At 42.6% G+C, this 18,415-nt stretch overlaps 1 protein-coding gene across 3 annotated transcripts; it reads left to right on the forward strand.

The window, feature by feature from the left end:
• The first annotated feature begins 4,696 nt into the window (after positions 1-4,696).
• Positions 4,697-7,093, forward strand: LOC130142076 (DDB1- and CUL4-associated factor 12-like). 3 transcript variants are annotated; one of them, XR_008819286.1, is made up of 3 exons: positions 4,697-4,948; positions 5,285-5,579; positions 6,268-7,093. XR_008819286.1 is itself a non-coding variant. In XM_056323523.1 (2 exons), exons 1-2 carry the CDS (start codon positions 4,868-4,870, stop codon positions 6,568-6,570), a joined length of 384 nt encoding a protein of 127 aa, XP_056179498.1. In that variant the 5' UTR covers positions 4,697-4,867; the 3' UTR covers positions 6,571-7,093. The 3 variants fall into 3 exon arrangements, 1 of the variants encoding a protein (XP_056179498.1); XR_008819287.1 differs by having other exon boundaries at positions 5,285-5,393; XM_056323523.1 differs by lacking the exon at positions 5,285-5,579.
• The last annotated feature ends 11,322 nt before the right edge of the window (positions 7,094-18,415 follow it).

The raw sequence follows: 18,415 nt of genomic DNA on the forward strand, positions 1-18,415 counted from the left end.
CCTTGAGCTTTTGTGGTGGCTTGATCCTGGGTGAATGCCAGGTGCCCACCAAGGCCACTCTATCACTCCCCTCCTCAGCTGGAAAGGGGAGAGAAAATATAATAAAAGGCTTGTGGGTAGAGATAAGGACAGGGAGATCACTCAGCCACTACCATTGTGATAAATGACTTAGTCCCAAAATAGGATTACAATCAAAGTTTGCATTTTATTAAGCAAATAGAGGCAAGCAAACAGCGCTGGGTGCGCCGGGAGTCTCCGCTCCACCAAGATGCGCACCGTACAAAATTTATTTTAGGTTTACATTTCCTAAACTAATACATATTCATAGCTTTTTCTAAGAAAGGGTTGGTTTATGTAAATGTATCCTTGGAATAGGCATGTACTTCATGGCGCATGCTCTTTCTATCTCCGAGGGTCGTCTTAACTCCTATCTGGTGGTCGGTGGATGAAGTCAGCAGTCTTCCTCGGCTCACCCTTAGGATGACCCTAGATTTTACGCATGCGCCCTGTAAACTTCTCTTACTTAACACTGTGCGGTTAGCAGCCAAGCCAGTTTTAGCCAGCATATCAGGGTGTGTAACCAGATGTCCTTTGTAAGATACAGGAACTAGCTATGTAGCCAGATGTCCTTTGCAAGATACAGGAACTATATATGCAGGAGCGGGCTGGAAACTAGGACCATGCATGGCAATCAGTTAGCTGAGGGGAATGTGCTCGAGCTTGTCTAGACAACAATTAACATGATGAGGCATGTTTGCAGAGCACAGGGGAGTGGGAGACGGATGGCGCCAAGGAAAGATAACACCTTGCTGTTAATTGATGGTAGTTAACCACCAATCAGGGATTGCCTAGTATGTAATGCTTAGCTTCAAGAACCAATCTGTTTAAAACGCGCAGCTTCTGAAAGTGTATATAAACTCGTGCTTCTGTACAATAAATTGACATTTGCTTGCATCAAGCTGCGTCCCGTCTCTTCATTTGCCGCATATATACATTGATCACTCTGTTTTTCTTAAGCGTGTGGTTATACAAGGGTATGTAAGACAGAAGGTTACATTTCATCATGCGGTCCTAGCATTGTTCTATATTGACACGAATCAAATGAACACATTTCACACCATCACAGGCAAAACAGATTCGACTTGGGGGAAGTTCATTACCATTCAAAACAGAAAAAAACCAAACACCAACCACCTTCCCTTCCCCCCCACCTCTCCCTTCTTTCTGGGCTTAACTTAATTCCCAATTTCTCTACATCCTCCCCCCGAGCAGCACAGCAGAACAGGGAAGGGGAGGGTTACAGTCAGTTCATCACATGTTGTTTCTGCTGCTCCTTCTCACACTCTTCCCCTGCTCCAGCATGGGGTCACTACCATGAGAGACAGTTCACCATGACCTTTTCCAATATGAGTCCTTCCCACAGGCTGCAGGTCTTCACACACTGCTCCAGCATGGGTCCCTCTCATGGGGTGCAGTATTCAGGAACAGACTGCTCCAGCGTGGGTCCCCCATGGGTCCACAAGTCCTGCCAGCAAACCTGCTCCAGCATGGTTACAGCCTCCTTCAGGCATTCACCTGCTCCAGAGTGGGGTCCTCCATGGGCTGCAGGTGGCTATCTGCTCCACCGTTGACCTCCATGGGCTGCAGGGGGACAGCCTGCCTCACCATGGTCTTCACCATGGGCTGCAGGGGAATCTCTGCTCTGGCACCTGGAACACCTCTTCCCCCTCCTTCTTCACTGACCTGGGTGTCTGCAGAGCTGTTGCTCTCACAGTCTCACTCCTCTCTCCCACTGGCGCAGATTTTTTGTTTTCTTCTCTTCTTAATATGCTGTCACAGAGGCCCTACCACTGTTGCCGATTAGCTCAGCCTTGGCCAGCAATGAGTCCATCTTGGAGCTGGCTGGCATTGGCTCCATTGGATATGAGGGAAGCTTCTGGCCTCTTCTCATAGAAGCCACCCCATAGCCCCCTGCTACCAAAACCTTGCCATGCAAACCCACTACAAACACTATACAGTAAGTCTCCCAGCTGATCAGTAGACTCTTAAAATATTCGGAAAATCGAAGATCAATTCATTAAAGAGAAAGTAACATTTATTAATTCACATATCTTCAACTGATACTTCTTTGGTTTTCCCTTTGAAGTTTCAGGTACCTTTGTTTTAGCTTACACTTGACTTACTCAGCATCCGATATTAGTAGAAGCAACTTCTTCCCTGACTTCTTTATTCCACAGGGCATCCACAGGGGAAAAAATAAGTATCAAAACTGCAGGCCAGATCCAGCTGGTGAGACAGGAAAGGTGCAATCGCTTTCAGTTTTGTTTCTGGGACTAAAACCACAAGCTTGCAAAAGCTAAGTTTAAAGACTACGTTTTCTCTATCCCTATGCTTAGAATTAAGGTTTTGCCTAAAATGTTTGTCACCCAATTGCAATGGTGATCTAAAGCATCGCTGCCACTTTTGAATCACAGCCCTGCAAGTACAGAAAGCTGAAGTTAAGTATCAGTACTACTGTGGTACTGCAACCTAACACCATCCTGCACATAACACTGAATAAATCAGTCCAACTCTACTATGCTGCTATCATGTGTACCATCTCAGCCCCATTCCCTTCCTCATAGCTAGTACAGGGCTACACACATAGCTCTCTTCTGTATGGAGAAAAGGAGAAGGCCAGGACAGGGTTTTTCCCCCCTTCTTCCCTGAAAAAAGCTGTCGCAGAGCAGATATGCCAGGTACACAAGGTCAACCCTACAAAGCCAGCAGTCACAGGAGTGCCTGCACACAAGTAGGATAAAGGAAGGAAGGAGAGGAAGAGGTCTAGCTAATTGTAGTACCGTCTCTTCTTCTTTTTCCTTAACACCCTAGATAGAAGTTGGAGTAAGATTCCCCCTACCAAGCCCCCACAAAAGCCTCTTAACCCCATAGAAGACATACTGCATCTCACAGCCTGTTATCCATAGCACAGCCACCAAAGTTGCATCACCCGTCCAACTCAGTTGTTCCTTAATTTGGCAATACTCACTACTTGTCATTTAGGAATATCCACCTCAGAGTGCTTTAACTCAACATGAATACGTTTTTACTGAGTCCAGAAAAGCAGCTATATTAGTTACCCAGCCAAGTGCTAGAGTCCACATGCTTATCTCTATTCTAATGAGACAGCATCAACATAATAAGATTTCTGTAAGACTATTTTTTTTTCTTGTTTGGAATTTTTAAGTGATGTGGGGAATAAAACAACTTGATAAGGCAATTACTTATTTTTCAGCAATGAGTCTGTCTTGGATCTGTCTGGCATTGGCTCCATTGGATGTGAGAGAGGCTTCTGGCCTCTTCTCATAGAAGCCACCCCATAGCCCCCTGCTACCAAAACCTTGCCATGCAAACCCACTACAGCTTTTTATCCTCAGGGAAGTTGGAAAGCCTGTGGGGTTCTTTTATAGTTTGGTGCGGGTTTTTTTCCAGTTTGGCTTTTCACAGCACCCTTGTCTTTGAGGTTTGTTAGATGAAAACACAAAAATATGGCCTAAAAGAAATTACTTCTTTATCAAGAAAATAGTATGTTTACTGATTTCACGTGAATTGAGGCATCAGAACATTTCAAGTAGTCAGGAGCTGGCTTTTTTTGCAGTCTGTCTGCAAGTCACATGTTTTTCTCTTTTCCTCCCTTCCTTTTTCTTTTCTCTGCAATGTCACTTGCAAAATGGCAATCATTGGGTTTGGGTTACTCAAAATTTTGCCTCTATAAGCATATAAGATACTTATGAGCCATGTGGACATAAAAAAAATCACATATCCATCCACATCAGTTTTAAAGCAGCATATTTAATACAAATATTTAATATGTCCTTTAATTTCCCTTCAATAAGGGAGTTTCCTGGTGGAATAGAGCACTTCAAAGTTTGACTAAGCACCTCATGATGCACTAAGGAATGTGCACTGGACCCTTGTATTCACTCAGAAAAGCCAGGTGATAAAGCCAAGCTGTCTGCTAGGTAAAAGGGTCTCTCTAAGGGAAACCTTGAATAAAGTTTTGCAAAGCGAAGCCAGTACCAGGCCCCTCAAGGCTGGCAGTAGAATGGGAGGAGGAGGTGGTTTATGCTTGTGGTCAGATTTTCCCACAGGAGAGATGGAAAACTTCAGTATAAATTGTGCACGTTAGGATCAACAGGAATACTCTCACAGGGTGGCTCTCAGTGAATGATACCAAATCCGTGTATTCTGCTGCTTTGAGCTGCCAGAGTACCCTTCCCATGTCTCCCCAGCACTGTGGCATCAGCCCACTCCTCCTCACTCTTGGGACTGTGATATAGCTGCTTTTTCTCAGGAGCAGCACAGGCTGCCAAAATAACACCCATCCCTGCCCTCCAGGCATTGTCTGGCAAGCTTCAGTTGCTCAAAAGTAAATGAAGAAAGAAACCAGCTAGACGGTGCTTCTCCTATGCTTAAATTGACGGGGCCCGAGGAGGCCGCCAGCCAGCCCTGCCGGTCTATGCAAGGTAACAAGGAACGGACACGGGACGAAGCTAGAAAGATTCACCTCGAGCCCCACCAACCCTCCCCTGACCGGGCCCCACTGCCCTGGCAACCGCAAAGGGGGCGGGCCAGTCCGCCGCCCCACCTCCTCTGGTTGCTAGGAAACGAGGCTCCCGGGCAGGGCGGAGAAACTGCCGCAAAGGCGCGACGTAACTGTCGTAAAAAAATCCCGGAGAAAACGTCATGAAGCGCGGTCGGTGGGGCTTGTGGCGGAGATAGTGACCGAATCTGGTTTTCATTTATATGCCCTGTTCCTCAACAGCTGTTTCCCCTTCCTGCTCCATGTGGGGTTTAAGCTGGGCTCTTGGCCTCTCCTCATCTTATTATGGCTCGGAAAACAGTTAGTAGGAAGCGGAAAGCGGTAGCAGCCGTCTCCGCGGGGCCTGAGGGGCTACAGGGAGAGCAGGTAGGCTGGGGAGGCGGAAGCGGGTGTGTGGTGCATCGCGTCGCGGGGTGGGGGAGGCCGAATTCCTTTTCCCCGGTGGGGCGGAACGTGCGGTTTCCGGGATGACCCTGACTGGGGGTTGCTGTGTCCTGGTGCTTGGCTTGGCTGGGGTGGGGAAGGAGGGCGATGGGGTTCTGGTGCCTGGGGAAGGTGTCTTCGAGGGGTGGTGGGGAAGAGTACCCCCGGCAGTCCCCGCTCCCTGCCATGGTGGCGCTGGGGGTTCTCTCGGGTTCCTGCCACTACCCCCATTAATTTCAGTTGTTCGGTCCGTAACCGTCGTGTCCCCGTCGCCCCTAGGCTGAGCCATGCTGCGGGGCCACCTGATGCCAAGCCGGAGGAGGCTGACGAAGGGCGCAGTCGGTATTGGGCGGCTCCCGCAGTGTCACCCCCCAAACCTGCTGATATTGTATGAATTCACTGTAGGATAGAATAATGACATCCTCAATTTGTATTGTGTTTGTCAACATCTTGTAATGCTATCCTGTTATTGGCCGACACCTTGTGAGGCTGTCTACATCCTGTTATCTGTCGGCATCCATAGCTAAAACACACCCAAGGAGGAAAGACAGTTAGCAAGAGCTGGTTGAAACTGGTAAGTCACCCAACTCAGCATTTTCTGGCAAAAGGTGAAAGTACACCTTGAGGAAGATCAACGGCCTTCCTCCCAAAGACCACTGCCAGCATCCCGAGGACCCCTGCCCACAATTCTTGGAAGAATTTGCGCAAGCACAAAAGACTGATAAGCTAGTTAACATACAAAGCAAGAGTAGGCAGGTTTAGGTAATGACTATATATAGGCGTTAATTGAATAGTCATTGTTTTATGGTATAAATATAAGATAGTTAGTTACTTTGGACATGCATGTTAGGCGGAAGGATCCCCCATGCATCCAGCGCTGCCAATAAAGGATACTTAGTCGCTACGAAATTTTGACTACGTTCTTTAAATCATGCTGAGCTCATGGCAGGGAGCTGTCGGGGCTGTCCTTTTCTATCTTAAGTGCTTCTCAGTTTTCTCTTTATTTCTGTAAGCATCCGGTGTCTTACCAATATGGACTGTTTTCAGCGTCATCGCAGCGTTACTTCTTTAGCAAATGTTTATGTTTAATTTTATGTTGCTGAAGGCTGTATCAGCATTTCCAAGTCAGTCTTCGTGTATGATATTTCATGGATAGTTTGGAAGACTTCAGTATTTTGATGAGAATATCTTTGAATTTGGAAGGGTCATGTCTTAAGTTTGTTCTAGTTGCTTTATCTAATTTCCTTGTTTATTTTCCACAGTATGGATGGGATCACTCAGTTCACAAAAGGAAAAGACTCTCCCTGGTGAAAAGGTCTCTGGTGTACTACCTGAAAGGTAGAGAAGTCAGGGTGCAGAATGAGTCCAGCTATCACCACTTGTTGCATGGATATGCAGCCCAGCAGCTTCCCAGCCTCCTGAAGGAGAGAGAATTTCCCCTCGGAACCCTTAATAAAGTGTTTGTTTCCCAGTGGCTGAACCACCGACAAGTGGTGTGTGGGACAAAATGCAACACAGTAAGTACCACTTGTCTTTCCTCTGTTAATTATTCCACCCCTAGATGATGCTTACCATAACTATAGTATGTAGATTGTGAAGGAAAATATTAGCAAATAATTAGGAGTGAAGTCCAAATCATGCACAGTTAATTTTGTATGAAGGTAATGCTTAATGATCACCCATTCTGCTTGGAAATATGGTACTCTGCAAATAGCTGGAAACCTGAAGCAAGGTCTGTATCTCATGCAGCATCTGTCTAATCCATACAGAGCAATTTACATCTGTTTGCAGGATGGAGAGCAACAGTGGGGTTGAATCTTCTCATTAATGAACGGTGCTAGCTTTGCTAAATGGTAGCTATTGTGCCTAGCAGAGGTTGCTAGTGAGGCTTTTTTCTTTATGCTTGGGGTTATGTGGTTTGGTTCTATCTATGGCTCTGTGCTGCTGACTTTGAAAAGTTGCCACAAAACTAAAAACTATGGTTAAACTCCAGGTATTCTTCAGAGTAGCTAGAAATGTTCCAAGCTTAAAAAATGAATTTCAGGTCTCCAGGATTATCCTTTGTTTTTTCACTTTGTGATCACCTTCCCCCCCCCCCCCCCCCCCCAATCTCTTTTCAGTGTTCAAATAACTTCCCTTGCTTATGTACCTTTATATGCTTTAGCAAAAATTGAAACCTCGTGGTTAATAAATGGAGGAGACCATGCTTCTTAGATAATGTTCTCTCTGCCAGAGTTAGTAGCCCAACTTCATTGGCTGAGGTTTCATGTATGAAGTTCTGATTGAATTAGCACGAAATCCCAAATTTGTTCTTTGCAAGTTGGTTTGTGCCACAGAAATGAATTGAGCATTGCAAGGAGTGTATAGATCAAGTAGCTCTTAAACCTCAGAGTATATCAGTTGGTGTGATTGTTTCTTTGCCTTAAGTTTTTGCTGTGTTTGTGGGGGTTTTTTGCACAGAAGCTGTGCTCAGTGATGTCTTGCAAGGGACAATTGTTTTTTTCTTTTAGTTTCAGATGTTTTGTTGTTATTCATAGTTACGCAGTGGGAGGCTTTCATGCAGTAGCTCTTAAGAAGCAAGGCCTTCTTTCTTAAACAAAAGAGTCTTTTAACAGGAATAAGCCTGAAATAGAATCTCTTTGCCACCTTTCTTCATGTGTGTTCATCATCTCAGTCAGTAGCCAGCACTGTTTGTGGAACAGTTTACAGGAGACAAACTCCTGCTGAAACACAAGCTCTTGAAAATCTTGCTTACTCTAGCAAGATGACTGTTTTATAGAGCTGCAACAATTTTGCTGTGTTCTGTAATCTCCGTAGTTCCAGTACTGCTACAGTAAAGATAAATGAGCAAATGTGTTGTTAATGCAATGTAGCAGAAAACTGGGACCAAACAATTGCAGAACTGAAGAGGGGTTAAACTGATATGAAGAAATGGTGCGAAATAGGGACAATAAACATCGATTGTGATTCTATATGTCTGCTCAAGGAGTGTAGGTGTGGTGATTGGTCACGTAACCATATAGTTTTAAGGAAATAACTAATGATAGAAAGAGTCTGTTCTTCTTCCTCTAACAAAAGGGGCTATTTATAAAAAGGATGAGAAACATTCCAATGCTATCTAGAGGGAGGGAGTGCTAAGTCTCCTTGCTGGAGAAGATCAGATGGTCACAAGGACATGAATCACCTACAAACCTGCAAGACCACCACATTCCAGGCAAAGGACTGATAAGCTAATTAACATACGAAGCGAGAGTAGGTGGGTTTAGGTAACGAATATGTATAGGCGTTAATTGAACATTCATTTGGTTTTTTTGTATAAATATGAGATGGTTCGTCATTTCGGTCGTGCACGCTTGTGGTGGAGCGATCCCCCATGCATCTGCGCACAATACACATACTTACTTTATAACTTTTGAGTTAAATTCTGTACGTCACAACCGTATTGTTGCTTCCACTGCATACACTGCAATGAAGTGTATGCTTCCACAGGTAGATTAAATGTTACAGATGGACCTTGTCTTTTATTAACCAAAATATGGCGATTACAAAAGAAGTCACTTCAGTGTTGTGAAAGATTGTATATGAATTATGAATACTGTAATAGCTTTAGCTTGGTTGCTTTGCATTCACATTTGAACAAGTAGGATGTTAAACTCTACACTCTAATAATAAGATTTTTCTCTTATCTTGAGTAAGCAACCTAACAAAGAAGAATTCCCTTGTTGATTCTCATATGCTGAGCTTGTGGCATTTAAGTTGGGAGTAAATCTAAAACATTTTGGTTGACTTCAATGGGGTTTACCACATTAGTTATATGTAATTAAAGTTTATATTTTTCTGTTGCATTATGTAAATCAAAGCTTGAATGTGTCCCTGAGAGCTTTTTGTGTTTAATTTATAAATTGCCTTTGGCTATGCTGTGCCAGAAGGATTCACTATTTCTAACAAAAAAAATACGCTCTTGTCATAGAGGAGTAGGTTTGCTTTTAGTCACTTTACAGTACTAGTCACTGTAAACGCTGAAGAGAATATGGAGTTCTCCGTCAATTGCTCACTTTTAATGAGGATTATAACTTTTTATCCTTAAAAATATCCCTGGGTATGATTGTGTATATGAAATAACTTTCTTGTTATCTAGTGGATCCTGGTGCTCACAGTTGGCCAGCTGTAAATAAAATTTTTGGGTTTCTTAAAGGTGCATGCTGTTTCTAATAGATCTAGAATTATGGAACCTATACAAGCATTCAAGTGTCTAAAAATTCAAACACAATCGCCTGGGCTTTTCTAAGGCAGGATTAATATTTGTAATCTCCTTGATCTTGTATGCAATGGGCTGCTTAATGTTTTTCAAATTCAAATGATGAGCAGGCAAACCTCTGAGAGGTGCCGTTATTTAGGGTGGGTCATCATGACACCTCAATTAGCAAAGGCTGATACCATGAAGTTTCAGAAGAAGATCCTGTAACTGGTGTTTTCTGTTCAAGCTTCCTAGAGAAACTTTGAGACTTATGTAGGATACATATGGCAAACAAAAACACTGAACATGAGATTGCTCAAGTTTGGGGTTTTTTTTGCTATTTTGGGGAAATGATAAAGAATAATGCAGCTCCTAAAAAGTTCCAATAACTTTGCAGCTTCTGTTGTTCCCTTAGTTCTGTGTATGTGTTCAGGACTTAATTCTTTTGCTAATTGTGAAGTTAAGGATGAAAAAATACAAGAGCTATAAATCATTCCCTAAATAAAAGAAGCTTATTAGTTTCCAGTTGCTTGAGAAATATAATTGCCTGGAATCTAATATTTTTGTGGTGTGTGTTGGTTTTTTTGTTGGTTCTCCCCCCCCACCCCCCCAAGGCAGGCCTGATGGGTATATCTGTGTTTAAAAATTTCCTTACCAAATGCTTTCTTCTGGTTTCTCAGGTGGCTTTTCCAAGGCATGAATGGGTTGCTTTGTGAATGCTAGCAGATACCTTTTCTCTCTTTGGTAGATTCATATGTTGCCTTGGATGCCCTGCTGTAAATCATCAGCTCTTGTTTCTTCTTAGACTTAATTTGTTCAAGAGATCTCATGTCTGTTCTATGCATCTCATACTATTGTAATCTAGTCTTGTAGACCTGGGGTAGTAGCGGTGAGAATCCAATGGATAGTTAGTTACTCTTTCATCTATGAATATGGACTCTCTATGGGGAAAATAATTTCCACTTGCTTTGCTGGTTAATGTACCTTCTTGCTTTGCACATGTAATGAAGACTCAAGGCTGCTTGTTTCTGATCCCAGAGGGAATGAGAAGTCATGCTCCTAGTTTGTAACTCAAAGTCCACTGAACAGTGAACAAAACTCAGTGTAAATAAACCTCTAATGTCTGTAATTGACACCTCCGTTCACCTTTGTTTCAGTGGCTTGTCGGTAAATAGCCAGGTGCTGTTTCTTGTCTCAGAAGCATTTGGTTTTCTGTCAACTGCATGTGATACCCCTGTCTGCCTTCAGAGTCTGGTAGTTTCTGTGCCAGGTATGGTGTGGGTGGTCAAGATGCCCTTTAGCAGGCTCTCACTTCTCTATCCTTTGTCATCTGTTGACATGTGTTAACTGTCTGCCAGCCTCCTAAAATTAAACATGGAGGGCAAGACACAAAAACTAACAAATGTGATTTTGGCAGTGAACGATTCGGTGATATCAAGGTGTGTGCCCATTAGCTAGTAGTGCTTCAGAGTTTAACAGCAAGGTGGAGTGCCTGATTGTATGATCTTGTCTCTGGAAATAAGAGTTCGGAGTCAGTCAACCTTCTTATACTGCTGCTCACTTCTCAGATGTTTCTTTACATCCTGGATTCTCTTTAGACCCTTTCAAGGAGGATGTGCGAGGCCATTACCCACTTGTGTTGCCTGTACTGCACAACCTGTGAGTAGGTTTTGTGCTAAGACTAGTATGTGTTCTCATCACCCCTGGAAAGAAGACATACCAGTTTGATAGCTTAGTCTTTAAAGAGCCCATGTTTCTTTAGGGCTTAGCATATATTAGTAAATCTGTATTGCCTTAGAATGGAAGAACCTTATGCCAAGCATTCTATGAATATAGAAAAGAGATGCTTACAATCTGACTAAAATGCAAGACTGAGAACTGGGAAAAATCAAACAACGCTACTCAGCGTGACCAGCAATAGTATTGGTGTAATGACAGCGTAAGCATAGTCTTGCTTTTGTTAGCAAAAAACCACTTTTGAAATAGAACAATGATGTCACTTTCCAGCTTGGCTGAGGGTGAAACGTTTGTAACCAGCTTCAGCTGGTCTGGAGTTGAGCTGTTGCAGAAGAGGATGTTCCCACCTGCTCATTCTTGCTGGCACTAATGTACATGTGGCTGGGGAGTCAGCTGGATCAGCTTGCTGCTTTGTGTTAGGATAAGTTTTCTTGGAAGGTTAGCTTTCACTGAAGGCAGATATAATCTGTCTGACCTTGCAGCCTACCTGAGCACTAGTTGCTGTTAAGGGTGGTGAGACTAGGTAGGTGACGAAGAATCATGTAGATTCCCGAAGATTCGCTTAAGCCAATTGTGAAAGTTAATCACAATTAATTCTCTCTTAGTGACTATTTTTTAGCAAGGCAATGTGTTTATTTTGGGTTTCTTTAAAATATTAGTATGAATGACCAAATATGCCTGTGATTTCTGAGAGCAGTATGATATTGACGTGCGGAATTAGACTCTATAACTCGAAAGTTATAAAGTAGGTATGTTTATTGCGTGCAGATGCACGGGGGATCGCTCCTCCACAAGCGTGCATGCCCGAAGTGACGAACCATCTCACATTTATACAATAAAACAAATGAATGTTCAATTACCGCCTATACATATTTGTTACCTAAACCCACCTACTCTCTCTTCGTATGTTAATTAGCTTATCAGTCCTTTGCCTGGAATGTGGTGGTCTTGCAGGTTTGTAGGTGATTCATGTCCTTGTGACTGACCATCTGATCGTCTCCAGCAAGGAGACTTAGCACTCCCTCCCTCTAGATAGCATTGGAATATCTCTTATCCTTTTCTCATTCTTTTTTAAATAGCCCCTTTGTTAGAGGAAGAAGGGCAGGCGTCTCCTAAAAACTGTAGTTGTCTCCTCAAAGCTGTGTGGCTATGTGAGGAGACACCGCACCCATGACCAGTCACCATACCCACATTCCTTGGGCAGACATATACAATCACAATCGATGTCCATTGTCCCCATTTCACACTATTTCTCCATATCAATATTGTATGAACTCACTCTAGGATAGAATGAATTTTGTAGTTAAAATATAATGAATATAAGGTACATGACATCCCCTGTGTATTGTGTCTGCTGACACCTTGTGAGGCTGTGGACATCCTGTTATCTGTCAGCATCCATAGCTAAAACACACCCAAGGAGGAAAGACAGTTAGCAAGAGCTGGTTGAAACTGGTAAGTCACCCAACTCAGCATTTTCTGGCAAAAGGTGAAAGTACACCTTGAGGAAGATCAACGGCCTTCCTCCCAAAGACCACCGCCAGCATCCCGAGGACCCCTGCCCACAATTCTTGGAAGAATTTGCGCAAGCACAAAAGACTGATAAGCTAGTTAACATACAAAGCGAGAGTAGGCAGGTTTAGGTAATGACTATATATAGGCGTTAATTGAATAGTCATTGTTTTATGGTATAAATATAAGATAGTTAGTTACTTTGGACATGCATGTTAGGCGGAAGGATCCCCTGTGCATCCCGCGCTGCCACTAAAGGATACTTAGTCGCTACGAAATTTTGACTACGTTCTTTAAATCAGTATGTGAAAAGCTGGGGCACAGAGCATATTGTGAGCACTTGTGTGAAGAATAAGCAGTCCTTCACACATGTTTCTTGTCCCTTGTAAATCTGCGTCTGTCCTGGTTGTGTGATAAAAACATGATGTAGCTCAGGCTGTTGCCCTTTATTTTTGTTTGGATTGATTTGTATGCTCAGCTAAAAGATAGGGTTGCCTGTTCATTTGTTCTGTGTGCAGGTGACGTGCGGAATTAGACTCTATAACTCGAAAGTTATAAAGTAGGTATGTTTATTGCGCGCAGATGCACGGGGGATCGCTCCTCCACAAGCGTGCATGCCCGAAGTGACGAACCATCTCACATTTATACAATGAACAAATGAATATTCAATTAACGCCTATACATATTTGTTACCTAAACCCCGCTTCGTATGTTAATTAGCTTATCAGTCCGTTTCCTGGAATGTGGTGGTCTTGCAGGTTTGTAGGTGATTCATGTTCTTGTGACCATCCGATCTTCTTCAGGTGATTCATGTCCTTGTGACCACCCGATCTTCTTCAGGTGATTGTGACCACCCAATCTTTTCCAGCAAGGAGACTTAGCACTCCCTCCCTCTAGATAGCATTTGAATGTCTCTCATCTTTTCTTATTCTCTTTTAAATAGCCCCTTTGTTAGAGGAAGAAGGGCAGGCGTCTCCCCTTTGTTAGAGGAAGAGGGGCAGAGGGGCAGGCGTCTCCTCAAAACTGTGGTTGTCACCGCACCCATGACTAGTCACCATACCCACATTCCTTAAGCAGACACATACAATCACAATCCATGTCCATTATCCCCATTTCACATTATTTCTCCATATCAATCCCCCCTTTTCGATCAAACTAAGTAAATTCTTTTACTTAAGCAGCCTTCCCGAATGATATAAAGCATCATACATAAATGTTACCCTTTTAAACATTCTCCAAACCCACAAATATAACATAATGGTTAGTATTAAGGAAATTCCTAAACTGATCAATAAGATCACAATGGGGTGTACCATAGTGTTAAGAATTCCTGTTGCAGAGGGTGACCAGCCAAAGAGAGTATCCCACCAATTATGGTTTCCATCCTGTTCTACCTTTTTTAAAACTTTCTTGATCCCCTCTACATCATGATGGATCATAAGAAGAGTTTCATGTCCCTTTTCTTTGGTTTCTTCCAGTATACGTTGTAAATCTGCATGTTTTAATAGTTCTTTTATACTGCTTATATTTAGTCCTATGGGGGTAGGAATTATTATCTGTGATAGGGTAAAATTGGATTTTAAGAATTGATGAGACACTACTGGGGCTGAGTAACTAAAATCGCATCCTGTGATAGTAGTAAAATTACAAATACAATAATTTGAATACTGTGCAGTCTCTTTTACCTCCCCATCTATGGTTATTGTGTTACACTTAGTTCTCAAACACGCACATCCCTTCCCTGCATATATAATTACTGTTTTCAAGTTTGCATTTGGTCGGGCCTCGAAATGACATATTTTCTGATCTGTATCTAAACAAGTATCCTGAGCCATTATAGTATTGCTTTCACAGAGGAAGCCCTGCTGTTCTCGCATAATACAAGATTCTAAATCTACTGTTTGCCCCTTGTTGCCTGTCTTTCTGGCCCATGTTCTATGTTCAAAAGGGTATAGGAGCACCCCATTATGGTTAATTCCAAGGGCTACAATGGGGTGTATGGTAATTATTACTGCATTATGTATGGTTAACACAAAAGCTGTGATGGTGTGTGTGTTGGGGTCATAGGTAAAGTTCACCATATTCCACCATGACTGGAGTTTTCTTTCTACCTCCGTAGCACTGTCCCAAACCATCTTTCGAATTTCTGTAGGAAATATGCCTTCCTCTCCTTCTCTTATTATGGATGCAGCTATTGATTGCATCCACATTTGGGCTTGGATGCAACTTAGAGCCAGGGCGACGTCATCCTGTAAACCACCTAATGCCTTAGTGATGAGTTGATGATCTTCCATGTTTATTTGTTCCCACCTGGGGAGTACCTTCGATATCAACCATTGATGTGCCCCTAATGCCAATAATGAAGATTTTAGTGGTTGTTGTAGTTTTGATAGATCGGCCGTGGTGGCGGCTAGTTTATTCATTATCACCTCTGAGTCTATGGAATTTAATACTCCGAGTCCTGTTCCCAACATTCCAGTTACATCTCTCACTATTCTGTTTCGATAAATATTTCCCCTTTTTCTTAACCAAGTTGTCCATCCCTCATAAGAGGTTCGTAAGAAGGGGGAACAGGATGGCTTAACATCAGAAACATTGACTTGTATTTTTAACTCTGTTCTTTTGAGAGACCATTCTGGGTTAAACAACATTTGTTGCTGACCTGTATTTCTGATTACATATGGTCCAATTGTATAAATCTTTGGATCTGGTTTAGTTAATTTAAGATCAAGTGTTAATGGGGTTGTTGTAACTGTGGTGGTGGTAGGAACAGTGGTTAGCATGATTGTTATTTTGATCTTATAAGTCAGAGCTGTTCTTGGGGATTCCTTTCCTAGGCATATTATAAAGATGGGCTCGGTTAAGGTAAAGTTGTGCCAACATTCCCGTGAATTAAAGCACATGGTTGTATTTAGAAGGGTAAATTCCTTATCTACCTTTCTGACATTAATCTGGGTGTCTCCCGAAATCTTGGTGTTATCCTTTTCATTATATGTTTGACATCCTACTTTTATCTCCTAATTTTCCCCATAATCGGTCGACTTTGTGTACATCCTCCCGATCCCATTGATTCCTTTGGTACACCTCATTTTCAGAAAAAACCACCATAGCTAGTTTCGTCTTTGAGTCCACCTTTCCCATTATTCCAGTGTGTTTTTTCTGAGCATGATTCCAAGGCCAATTATCAGGCTCTTGGTTGTAGGCAAGAGAGAGGGTACAAAAAAACACAAATGGTTTAAACCCACTATTGATCATTTTAAGAATCTAAACGTTAAAATCTGTTTTGATCAAAAATATCTTTGTTTGAGTTGGGGCTTACTAATAACAAGTTGGGCGAGCCTGGCCACTGGCTCAGTCCCCGACTCTTGTTCTATATTGTTTGTTGTAGTGCCCTTCCCATATGGTGGATCCGCAACCGCTCAGGTTCACTTACTTGCCACCCACATTGTTCCCATTTGTCCGAGTAAATTTGAGTTTCAGTTCTTTTTTATCTGGGGTTACTTTCCAAGAAGTTGCAGGGGCTTTCTTAATCCGGGTATGGTGAATCCAAGAATTCTGTCCCTCAACCTTGATTGCAGTGTAGGTGGTGAGTAGGACTTGAAAAGGTCCGGTCCACTGTGGTTCCAGGGTTTTATCTGCAAAACACTTAACGTATACATAGTCTCCTGGTTGTATATCGTGAACAGGTCCATCCAGACCCCTACTGCGTGTTCCCATCACATGCTTCTCAATTCTTATTAATTGTTTGTTTAGTGCCACCATATAGGAAGTCATTGTTTCTTCACCAATCTGTGAAGACATCCCCTTTTGTACCCCATAGAGTCGTCCATATAATATTTCGAATGGGCTAAGCCCCTCTTTTGCTCTCGGTCTAGTTCGAATTCGTGTAAGAGCTAATGGCAAAGACTGGGGCCAAGTTAGATTTGTTTCTTGGCCTAACTTGACAATCTGTTGTTTGATTAGATGATTCATCTTTTCCATCTGGCCACTCGATTGTGGTCGGTATGGGGTATGTAATTGCCAATCTATTCCTAGATGGTGGCTAATCTGTTGCACTATTCTGGACACAAAATGTGGTCCTCTATCCGAGGACATTACCGCTGGGACTCCAAACCTAGGTATTATCTCTTGGAGTAGTATTTTGGTCACTTCCCGGGCTTTAGCAGTTCTGCATGGGAAGGCTTCTGGCCAACCTGAAAAGGTATCCATTAGTACCAATATCGATACCCCCCTTTTCTAGGAAGTTCTGAGAAATCGATCTGCCAATGTTGCCCTAGAACATTCCCTCTGCTAATGTTCCCTAGTTTTATTTTATTTGCTGTATTGGGATTATTGCGTAAACACATTTCACATTGCTGAGTCACCTGTTTTATTACAGTATACAAGTTTCGCCCTTTCAATTTCTGATTTAGACTTTTATATAAAGTATCAGCTCCCCAATGCGTCTTATTAATAATAGGGCTGTGGTCCACATTAAATTGGATGGTACCACTATACAACCATCCCTTAAATAAATCCACTTACTTAATTTTATTTTATAATTCATGTCCTGAATTACCTTTAAGTTTTCTTTAGAATAGTTTGGCTCTTGATCTGTACTTACAGTTTGGATTTTATCATCTGGTATTAAGGATAATTCCTCCTTTCCTACCTCCTCTGTTACTCGTCTGGCCTCATGGTCGGCCAGGCAGTTTCCAATTTCCAAATCAGTGCCTCAGAGTGGGCCATGCCTCACATCAAGGTCTGGCATGGCATATGTTCCCACCACTCAACGCCTGCTGGGTTGCAGCCAACAGCGGAGCTCAAGATTCTTCTTGGTGGCAAACACAGAGGCCAACCCAGTCTTGCCCTTGACTATGGTAGGAGGCACCTGACCAACCTTATTCCTTGTACTTCGTTGTCAATGCAGAGTTTCATCTGCACATCCCATGACAAGTCACTGTCATGGCAAAACACACAGATTTACATTAGTAGAACTACTACAGAGTGTATTTTATTTCACTTTTTCTGCCAATATCCCCACAGCCTTGCTGACCAAGGGATATTGGTTTTCTGAACTAGGCAAGCCTCCCCCTTATCATTTTTACTGTAACAGGTAAAGCATTTTTCACCTTTCCTGGAATTTATTTTCAGATACACCTGGTTAAAAATTTCTTTTACTTCAGGGAGGTCCTCTTTTCCTCTTTTCTGCTGAATTAAAGATAAGCTCAATATTTCAATTACTTGATCATATTTAACTTTTAATTTCATTTCCCCTTCTTTAAACGTCTAGATGTTCTAATAAATCTCATCCCAACAAAGATTTTAGTGAATTTGGCATTCTTATTTGGTTTTTTTTTTTAGTTTGTACTTTAAAGGTTTCAGGATGTTTTCCTGGTGGCCAGCAGCTCCCACAACTGTAACAAATTTATTTATTTATTTTTTACTGAAGTTTAACAAGTAAGTTGGTTTTGTATTCACTAAAATTCCACCTCATACCCATTCCCTGCCCTAGAAGGGCCGTTACCGGTCCTGTTGCACTGCAAATGCTGCAGCAATTGGGGTGACATTGTCAGGTCCTTCTGCTCAATTGTCAGCAATAGCAACCCCTCCTCCTCACCAGCAGAAGGGTTCGGGGCAGGAGATGCTCTTCCTGCTCTGCAGGTTACACAAGCCTGCCTCTGCAGCAGCACTTCTGTTTTAACTCTTTCTTACCCTGAATGCAAATCTGCTACTTGTTGCTTTAAGTCTGTTGTTATTATGTATCATGCCGTTGCAGGCAAACAGAAAACATCCTGCCATGCATCCCAGCATGATTCAGTCGCACCTTCGAGGGGGTACAGGGGTTTGTACAAACTCACCCCAACACTTTCACAAGGTCTTTGATTCTCCACACACACACACACGCCTCAGGTTTTACATACATTAGTACAAGTTTTTATATC

Source organism: Falco biarmicus, chromosome W (genome assembly GCF_023638135.1).
Source record: "Falco biarmicus isolate bFalBia1 chromosome W, bFalBia1.pri, whole genome shotgun sequence".
NCBI lineage: Eukaryota > Metazoa > Chordata > Aves > Falconiformes > Falconidae > Falco > Falco biarmicus.

What these genes read in the sequence shown, in the direction of transcription:
- LOC130142076 (XM_056323523.1), top strand. Translation starts at nt 4,868, where the DNA reads ATGGCTCGGAAAACAGTTAGTAGGAAGCGGAAAGCGGTAGCAGCCGTC. An exon ending in AGGGGCTACAGGGAGAGCAG is followed by an intron (nt 4,949 to 6,267) that starts GTAGGCTGGGGA and finishes TATTTTCCACAG; the next exon opens with TATGGATGGGATCACTCAGT.